We start from the raw sequence: 10,016 nt of genomic DNA on the forward strand, positions 1-10,016 counted from the left end.
GAGCCACGATTGTTCGCACTCCAGCTGTCAACCACACTTTTTTTTTTCTCTCTCCTCGCAAGAAGCGAAGCGAGAATGCACTTTGAAAAGAAAAGAACTCTGAGTAGAATGTACTGGAAGGCGAGGACAACTTGACGATTACTTGCTAATAAATAAGCTCAAAAGTGCACACTTTTTCCCATCGGCGTTGAAGTCGTTTGCTTTAGGGCGTGCGGCATTTTCCAGGTGCAAAGCTGGCAAATTTGTGACACGCCCACCTGGAGCTGAAGCAAATTCCAGTACTGAATTTCCTAAAGTTATCGGTTCCTTTAGGTAATTAACAGGGATGCACATAAGTGGTGCGCAGGTACGCGACAGAACTCACCAACGCGTAATGGCGAGTGCTTCACTTACCCTGCCTAACTTTCGCCCGTGACAACAACCGAGCCCGAGCTGAACGTTTTGTATTTTCCCCGGAAAGTGTCTCCAAGGTGGGCCGCGCACGTGAATGTGGTGCAAGATTTACCGCTCATGTCATCAGCGAGCAGACGGAACATTTTCAGGCATCCTTTATTTGACAAGTATGAATAGAGCATGTGAATGTAATGCAACAAACAAGCTAATTGAGAAGCAATAGCTAATCGCCCTCCTGCTAGTAGCCAGACAAATGTCCCACGTCTTCCTATTCTGAGGATATTTGTCGGTTTACTGAAACGGCTCGGACTTGCCGTCGCGGTTGCGTATCGTTCTTCTCAATCAGGTTGTTTACAAATTGAGCTCGAACGAACTGCACATTAGGTAGCAATTCAACAAAGGCAGTCGTTTTGTTGGAAATTTACAACAAAGATGTATATGGTTTTAAATTTGGTCCGGTTTATGTGCTGCGCGATCGGAAAAAAATTCAAAAAGTCGGCGGAAGGGTCAAAACGGAGCCCGAAGAAGACGCATGTCCAAATCGGAGACTTTAGGCAGGGTTAGCAGTAGCTTTTCCTTAATGTTCAACTTGCGGATGTTTGGCCTTGGCCAAGGTTCTTCTTCTTCTTCTTCTGCCGCTTGTTGTTTTCTAAAATGACGTATGTACAGCGCGTCCCCCAGAGGGCGCGTCCATCTTGAGCAGGGAACGGCCGCTCGCGCGGCGTCCATCTTGTCCCTTCCTGATGAATGCGGCGCCATTTTTCGCGCCGCCGGCTTTGCGGTAAAGCTGACTCGGAAATTGAGTTGGTAACCCCGAGATCAAGCGGCTCGTCCGTCAAGGTCGCTTGGACGCCCACTAAATGAACGTGTCCCGCCCAAGATGAAAGACCGCTATTAGCCGCAAAAGTAGCACAGTCACAAAGGAAACGTTCACACTTTCAAAATAAAAGACTTTCAATTTGTGTCACACATCAGAAATGGACATCCTTTTTTTTCGTACTCTGGAAGTGCCTTTAGCGCCAAACAAAGGAAACGTTCACACTTTCAAAATAAAAGACTTTTCCGATCTGCGTCACACTCTTAAGAAATTCAATTATTATTTTTTTATCTGCTCAAAACAACATGTTCAGAATTAAACATAGTTTGGTCCCAAAGCAAAGGAAACTCAGAAACTTGAAATAAAACCTTTTTGGTCTGATGTGGCCTTTTTACATGCTAATGCTAACATCATCTCTCTCTGTCTGCCCCCCCCCCTCCCTCTTTTTTCCCCCCACAGACCACCTGGGCATCGAATTCATGGGTAAGATGGATCTTTGTGTGTGTGTGTGTGTGTGTGTGTGTGTGTGTCTATTATTACAAGTTACAAACCTATAAGCAGTGTGTGTGTGTGTATTTGTGTGCGTATGTATGCAAATGATAGAAGCTGTTCAATAACTATATGCTTAGAGACATTTCAACAAAGGAAAAAAGAAAATATTTTGGCGCCATTTCCCTTCTGACTGAAAATGAATTTCGGCTCCAAATATCACTTTTGGGCTTTTATTTTATTCCTCTCATCCATACTGGACAATAATTTGGGGATTGAACAGTTCCATGGGATAGTTGCATGCGTTGATTATTTTGTATCGTGTGTTTTTTGCGCAGAGAGCAGAGAAGTGTACCAGAGACAGCTGCTGTCCATCACCTCCATCGCCATGGCGATCGGCCTCCTAGGAGTGCTCTGCGTCGCCCTCTACTGTCGAAACAAGTCAGTCAACGGGACGTGCCGTACCGCCGGCCGCGCGTCTCGATGAATACATCTGAGTGTTTTGGGGGTTTTTTTTTTGCGCAGACGCCGACGAGAGAAGCTTCAAGCTCACCTGAAGGAAAGTCGAAGTGTGAAAAACTACACGAGCGGCGTCCACAACGCGTTGGACGCCAGGAGCAGAAATGGCAAAGGCGACATCCGAATGCAGCAGGTGGCTTCTTCGTCCGTCCATCCTGGTGACCATGACCGCGACGCCGTCCGTCTCCTTTCCTCCCGGCAGTATTGTAAACGTCCTCCTGCGTGTCGTCACGGCGACACGTGCGAGTCCACAAGCACTCTGAAGCTCACGTACGTATACTCGGAACAACGCACGCACAAATACCGATGCCAGATTTTTTTCTCCGCGCCGACTTGGAATCATCAAATGTCATTAGTGACGATCGAATGAAACATGGCACGAGAAAAGTAGAAACATTTAGGGCGGCGGTGTCAAACATACAGGCCGCGGGCCGGTTGCGGTCAGCCGACCTAACATATTATTTCTGTCGACACGAACACGTACGCACAGATATACGTAGTTAGCTTTTCATACCAAGGTAGTAACGTCGTGCTTTTCTTTTGTCGGGTCAGCGCGGAGCAGAAGAGTCTGGCTCCTCATTGGGTGGCCACTATCAAGACTCCGCCCATTCCCAGAGGGCGTCCCAAGGCCTCGGGCCCGGCCTATCAGCACCTGCGAGAGGCGGAGCTTACCGAGAGGGAAGCCGAAGCACCGGAAGGGTGAGGAGATCTTCACTTGACGTGTCCGCCGCTATGTCGAACTGAGGGGAGGAGCTTCGAGGAGCTTTTTATATAACGTCAAAAATAAATGTTTATCTTTTTGAATCCCGTCCAAAATCACAACATCGCTTTTCATTGCAAAGCATTAACGTTAATTCATCAAAAAACATTTTTTCCCTTTGTGGGCCAAAACTGGCCCACGGGCCGAAGGTTTGACATCCCCGGTCAAGTATATTTTCAGACGGACCGATATGGCACGCTCTTATTCAACCTTTATCGAGCCAAGGCGTACGTTTGGCTTGGCTGGGAAAAATAATCCAATCAAACAAGTTTACAGGTGTCCAACTTCCTTTTCCTTCCTTCCTTGCTTGCTTCCTTCCTGCCCTCTCAGTGCAGTGAATATAAATGAGATCGTTATCGATTGAAAATGTACAAGGATACGCGGATTTTGAATTTAAAAGTTTTCTGCACAGATTTGACCATGAGAGCGCCAGAGCGCCGCCCGCTGTCACAGATGTGCAATTACACCAAGCGGTTCAAGGACCCCCGCGCCGTTGGACCGTCCTAACCGATTGTCTCGTCTCCTCTCCCAGTTGCGTCCGTCGGGAGGCGCCGGCGCCCGGACCCCGAGCCCCGGTAATTATGCAACGGGCGGGGAGCCCCGCCCGCCGCTCGGCCTCCGTCCCCGTCGTCCAGGGCGTCCGCCGCCACGAGGTTTCCTGCACGCGAACCGCAGCGATGTCGTCGGACGGCGGCGCGTGGCGCAGGCGCCGCGAGGAGGAGGAGCGGGAAGCTGCGCGGCTGCTCCTGCGCGTCGCCCAGGAGAACCTTCTAAGAGCCTCGGCCCGCGGGCGGCGGGAGGAGAGCTGCGGCGGCGGCGGCGGCGGCGGCGGCGGCGGGGCCAGAGACACCGTTTGCTTCCTCGACCTTCATGCGGGCGGCGCCGCTAAGGCCACGCACACTCTGTTACTGAAGGAGGCGGACCAATGAACGGACAACCAAAAGACGCTCCGCTCGCTCGCTCGCCCGATAGCTCGCTCGGACTGCTGCCGCCGGGAAGAAGTCGAAAGAGAATTCATTGATTTCCCGAAAAACGACGAAAAAGATACCAAATAGCCCGTCGCTCCATGGTGGTTTTCACTTGTACAAAGAATATATGAATATATATAAATATGATATATGGATATAAATATATGGAATTCAAAAAGTGACCAAGTTGAAGAACGACGACAGGAACGCTGTTGTTTATCTGATTTGATTTTTTTTCTCCTTCGTTTTGTACGACGAAAGCCGTCACGCCGCTCGCCAAGATGGCCGCCCGGCCCGGAATCACAGTACGAGTGTGCGCGCGCCCGTCGCTTTTTTTGGTTCGTTTGTTTGTTTTTTAAACTTGCCAACGGTCACACGCACAAGGACAAAAAGAGGCGAAGGACACGAGGAGAGAAGGAAGCACATCGGGCTTTGTTTCCCGTTTGGTTTTTCATCCGCGCGGGCTCGGCGAGTGGCGCCACCCGCTGGGCTGGCTGTTTGGATGTTGAAACAAGAAATAAATGTCTCTATGTCGTATCCTCAAGGAGGCGTGCACTTTTTGTGTAAACCTCATCCAAATTGGCAAAACACAAAAAGCAAAAACACAACAACGGTGGACGCCGGCGACCGGGAGAAAGGTGAGCTTCTTGCAGGTTTGCCGTTTGACTTGATTGGCTGAAAAAAATGCTGTCGCTGTCTCCCCAGGAAAGCTCCGCCTCTCCCGATTTTGCGCCGCGCCGATTGATGCTCGATGCCTAAACGAACCGAAACGGTCCGTAGGACGGCGCCGAGGTAAGGACTGTGGAAATGGCGGCTTGCAGCTCAAATGTCCTGAGTTTGTTGGGTTAAGCCTCTTTGGCAAATATGACTATATATTAGGGAAGTATAGTTTCATCTTGTACGTTCCACATACTTGCAAAAAGTTTTGACCTTAGTGAGACAGTTGCTTGATTTTGACTTCCGAGACAGATTTTCTCCTATTTGCGAGTCGTTTGAGCGGATTGTATTTTTGGATAGCGCGTTGGCCGCATATGTTGCGGCGGGAGGCTGCGAAATGGCGAGGTGCCTCCTCCAGACATGTTGTTCACAAAGTGCGATATTATTTGGGAGTTCATAAATAGAAACCGCTCAAATGGCATATGCCACACTTTAGAAATGACTTCATCCCGCCCGAGTCGGAACCGAGTTTCTTCCTCCATCTTTGAAAGCTAAAGATCTCCTGCGGGTTGACTTAAAGAATCGCTTTTCCTCCCCCGCCATGTTAATCTCTGTTTTGTGTTTGATAGTAATGTTAATGTTTCAAGATGAATCGTGATTTTGTACTTTTGGACATGAAGCTTAAGAATGATAAAAGACAGGAAAACAAAAGAAAAGCCATCGCTCGTCCTCTTCGCGGCTACTAGCTGCCATGCTATCTGACGCAGCGGGAGCCGCACTCACCTCTCGCCTCCCGCGCCGTCTCACTCGGGACCGCGCGATCAAGTTAGGACGTAGCTCTGGGGGAGTCCGGTCGGAACCGGTTGGTCTTACCGCGGTGGAATTTGGCCCGTCTCCCTTTTAGGGGGAAAATAAAGCAACCTGACGCATAAACGGAAGCGGAGCGATTTCCTAAAAGGTTCCCTCCCCCATCCACTCCCGGGGGGGGTTTTGATTCCGATGGCGGCGCGCTCAACAAGTTTGCGTTTGTTGTGCCGCTGTTTCCGTGGCAACGGCGGTCCGGGGAACCCGTCGCCGCGCGTCCTTTCCGCAAGAGTCAATCAAAGGCAATCAAACATATTTGGCATGTGTGACTACATTTGATTGATCGCCTAATTGATTGATTATGAAGCATCTGCGCGGGGCCAGTCAATCAGGGAGAAGACGCGGAGGATCCCATCGGCGCTTCCGGGCTATTTTTGCTATTTGTATTCAAGACAAAAGAACGTTTTCCATCCGGCTGACAAGCTTATCATTTTTTTCGACAAGATGACGGATGATAACCATCATTTTTTTCATCATCAAAACCACACAGCCCAGAAAAATACATCTTCTTTTCTCCTTTCATTTGCAAGCGGCAATACGTAAGAAGCGCACGTTACGGCACCACGGGGTGTCCAGATGTTTTTTGTTTTGTTTGGCTTTTTTAGGGCCACGCATGGGGGAAAAATGGAATATTACAGGGGCTGCCTTACATCTGAAATGAACTTACGAAACATGAATAGAAAAATGCACTCGTGATTTGATGAGAAATCCTCTCATTACTTTACCATTTAAAACAACTGTAATACAAATAAAATATAAAATCCAAATATTAATTTGGAGGAGTACTGAGATTGAGTTGAGGGGTACTTATGCGTCCCCAAAACGGGCTATAAACACGCATGGATGAGTTTGTGTTATTGGAGTCAACACGCTAGTGCTACTTGCTACATGCTTCTTTTAGCTAGCCGTCTTCAAAACAAAAGACTCCTCGCTTCCGATAACATTTGATTAATAATTTATACAATTTAAAAAATGCATTGGATTTTTATGAGTGCTGAGGTTCAGTTTGGGGGTACTTCAGTGCCCCTGAAATAGGCTAAAAACGCCCATGGATTAGTCAATGTTATTGAAGTCAACATGCTAGTGCTACGTGCTACTCGTAGCTAGCTGTCTCTGGGAACTCGCTATACGCACCTCACTTATACATTCAAGAAATATCCCACGGATAGCGCCGCTTGCTACATGCTACTTGTAGCTAGTCGTTTCCCGGGAAGGACACGCCCTCTCGACGTTGACCGTGTGAAACGCGCGCGGAGGCGGGCCCATCTGACGCGAATATTTTGCGAGCTTGAAGGCGATGCGCTCCCTCGGTTGGGGCGTGCTAATGAAAGGCTATTTATAGGCGTGTGACATTTAGTGACATTCAGTGGCGCCGCGGCGCTCCAATTACGAGACTCAAGCTGTGTGAAGTTTGCCGCCGATAGAAATAACAGCGCGCGCCGCCGCTTCATCATCTACAAAAACACACATTTGCCTTCTGACACAATATGTCATATCGGCGTATGAAAGAAACACCGTTGACTTTACACTATGTCCTAAAAATACCAACGCGAGGCGAGATCGCTAATGAACTTTGATGTCAACTTTTCCTATGGCGTGACAGCCGCATGCTTTGTTCGAGACAACAGTTGCAATAAATATGCATGGAAAAAAATGCATAAAAGGGGACATAACATCCATAAGTATACGTCTGTCGAGAGGAAAAAAAGGTAAGGTTAGGAATTGTCATTCTATATACTTTTTTTCTTTGAATTGCATTTGTTCATAATATGCATATTACCATAAAAATACAATAAATCTATCGATCAAATCCAAATTTCCCGTGGAAAGAAAATGCTCCAATCAAAATGTGGCTGTTCAACTTCTTTCCAAGGAGTGCAGCGAAGTGTCGAAAAACAACAAACAAAATGGTGATGTAGTGTCTCCTTTTGGCCACAAGGTGGCGCCTGTGTAAAGAGATGCGGTCCAGGGAGTGCGTGAAGGTCAACAGCAACAATGTGGGGGCCCACATATAGAGACGGTAGACCGGTTGCCTCAAAATGTATTTTTGCATTTGTGTGCAGGGCACATGGAAAAGAATCTGCTTTCCAGGTTTTTTTTTTTTCTCCCCTGCGGGGGCAAGCACGCACAACATATGCGGCGAGCGGCCCGTGACTAGATGCGACGCGACAGCCAACGAGATCCCCGGAGATCCACCTGAGTTGGCTTCGCGCAGCGCCATCTGCGGCCCGGAGGACCACCCGCGTTCTCGTGAGACGCCTCGCCAGTTTCCCCGTCTGGAAGCAGGGAAAAGATCACGCCGTTCATCTCGTCTCCGAGATTTACCAAACCAAGCAAACAAAAAAGGTCTGTCATCAGTTTTGAATGATGCTCATAAGTTCACGAGAATTTTTTTTAATATATTATTATTGCAATAATGATGTTTTTAGATCTATAATCAATATTACTATTGCAATAATTTGAATACAGAATAAGAATGGTATGAACAACAACTCCGAACATTAAGTAAACAATAGTAAAATATATCAAAGAACAATAAAGAGACAATGAAAAGAAGGAATTTATAATGTAGAGGCTGTATTTAAAAAATTAAATTTTTTATTGTATTGAATGTATTTAAAAAAGTAGAGGCAAAAAATAATAATGGGAAAAAAACTAACTAGCTAGGGATACAAGAATTGATATAACCACGTTCACCTTTTTTTGTTTTTAGCCTTTTTCTTGTCTGAATATCTAATTATTAAGGTCGTCCTAAAACACATTAAAGCATTGTTTTCTTCCAATAAATTTTGAGCAGTGGGTGTGGTATTTTGACATTAAAAAAACATGAATAAATTTAATAAATAAATAGAATCACTTTTTTCATTGACAACTTCTTTTAATTAAACGTCAAACTTAGCTTGGTCGATCAAATATTTATTAGGTATAAGCCATACCGGTATTTCATTGCAAACGTGTTCCAATGAAACTCATAATCCTTATTATTATTTATAGTACAATTAATTGAACGCGCTCTTCCTCCAAGTTAGCGTGAATGAGGAAGTTGGCATGCTCGTGGAATGACGTCATGGGCTCTTCGCGAGTTGAGCGCCGCTCTACTGCCCTCTAGTGGGACTCCACGCAAACTGCAGCCACTTAAGAACTCTCCACGCTTGTCTTTTTTAATCAAACGTTCCGCTTATGCGGTTGTTGTGAAACTTGTTTCATCAAGCAAAAGGACGCCGCGTGGCGCGTATGCACACAAAAGGTTACTCTCAAGGTTGCACTTTTATTAGTGTACAGACGCATCATTTAGGAAAATGTCGATATGTAATCATATGTGGCGTTAATACAATCAGCCGGCCGAGCGCGCCCATTGATCCAACCTTCACTTTGATTGACGCGCACAAATGTTAGTCGCTAATACAGTGTCATGTATGATTTGCTTTCTGCGCCCAATGAATTACAGTAGTTGCGCGGTCTTGAAATGAAAGCGAAGCCCCGCCCCTCACTCCTTCCGAGGAAAATAGAATGTCGAAGTCGGCTCGCGTCAAACGCGCGTCAAAAGCAGGTGAAAGCGATTCTCTTGCATGATGCTTCCTTTCTTCATACTTTTCGCCCCGGTGACGCTGTCCAAGTAGGTCCGAGGTGGAAACGCTATACATGGTCCCAACAAGTGCAAGACGCGCCCACAGAGGCAGTGAAAGCCTGAATTGAACGAAAACAATAAACACAAAAAGCAATGCCATACACACGCGCGCGCGCGCGCGCGATTTCCACAAAAAGAGTAAAACCCGGAGTTTGGTCCCCACCGCTGGCTCCACACTTTTCTTTTGTGGAACAAAAGCCGTCAGAAAGTCAAAGAGGACATGAAAATGCCGCATGTTGACTTCTTTTCCCACCGCGGCTATGAAACAAACGAGACAGATTATTAGCGCACGCTGTGACATTTTGCTTTTCCGGGAGTGAAATGACAAGCGGGGAGGGGGGGCCGGATTTTGTCAGTTTGCCGGGATAACGCAGCTGTCAGGCGCACAACATGTTGGAGCAAATTCAGATTCGGAAAAAAACAACAGCGCTCTCTTTCAAACGCTGTTTCAGAACGATTTAGACCTACCAAGTTGAATAAATAAATTCAAATCCCGCTGTACCTTTTCCGCGAAGTACCCACAGTTACCGCTAGATGTCATTACTATTCCGTTTATTCCGTTTTTGTCATCCATTTTGACCATTTATTGGCTTATTTGTTTGATTGAGCGCTTCGTTTGTCAGTCGACTCCAAAACCGCCCAAGTCGTGTAGAAAGCATTCAAAAAACAAATTTAGAGCAATATTCAGAAGCTATTCGAGATCAGGAATAGTTGCTGTTAGAATTATAGGGTGACGGGCAACTTTAAAGTAAGAACGAACATAAAGCCAAGGCGCATAGCATTAAGGCTCTCGATCTATGGAGCAACTATGAAAGAGAACTAAAAAGATGTCAATCAATGGCTGTGTCATAAAGGTTTTCCAATATGTGTGTATAATTGAATTAATATTGAATTCCAACACATGACACGCAGACATTCATG

The 10,016-nt window shown here is 46.6% G+C and overlaps 1 protein-coding gene across 2 annotated transcripts in view; it reads left to right on the top strand.

Moving 5' to 3' along the window:
* Positions 1 to 4,490, top strand: part of nrg3a (neuregulin 3a) — a 114,212-nt gene extending 109,722 nt beyond the window's left edge. Inside the window, exons 4-9 of one of the 2 annotated variants that reach the window (XM_088421772.1) lie at positions 1,670 to 1,693; positions 2,038 to 2,140; positions 2,225 to 2,351; positions 2,421 to 2,488; positions 2,771 to 2,917; positions 3,511 to 4,490. In XM_088421772.1, the coding sequence (XP_088277898.1) occupies positions 1,670 to 1,693; positions 2,038 to 2,140; positions 2,225 to 2,351; positions 2,421 to 2,488; positions 2,771 to 2,917; positions 3,511 to 3,907 (866 nt within the window). In that variant the 3' untranslated portion in view covers positions 3,908 to 4,490. Of the gene's footprint in view, positions 1 to 1,669; positions 1,694 to 2,037; positions 2,141 to 2,224; positions 2,489 to 2,770; positions 2,918 to 3,510 lie in introns of both variants that reach the window. The other variant, XM_088421771.1, reaches the window with a different exon arrangement.
* The last annotated feature ends 5,526 nt before the right edge of the window (positions 4,491 to 10,016 follow it).

Source organism: Hippichthys cyanospilos, chromosome 8 (assembly GCF_059441005.1).
Source record: "Hippichthys cyanospilos isolate Australia breed blue-spotted pipefish chromosome 8, RoL_Hcya_1.0, whole genome shotgun sequence".
Lineage (NCBI taxonomy): Eukaryota > Metazoa > Chordata > Actinopteri > Syngnathiformes > Syngnathidae > Hippichthys > Hippichthys cyanospilos.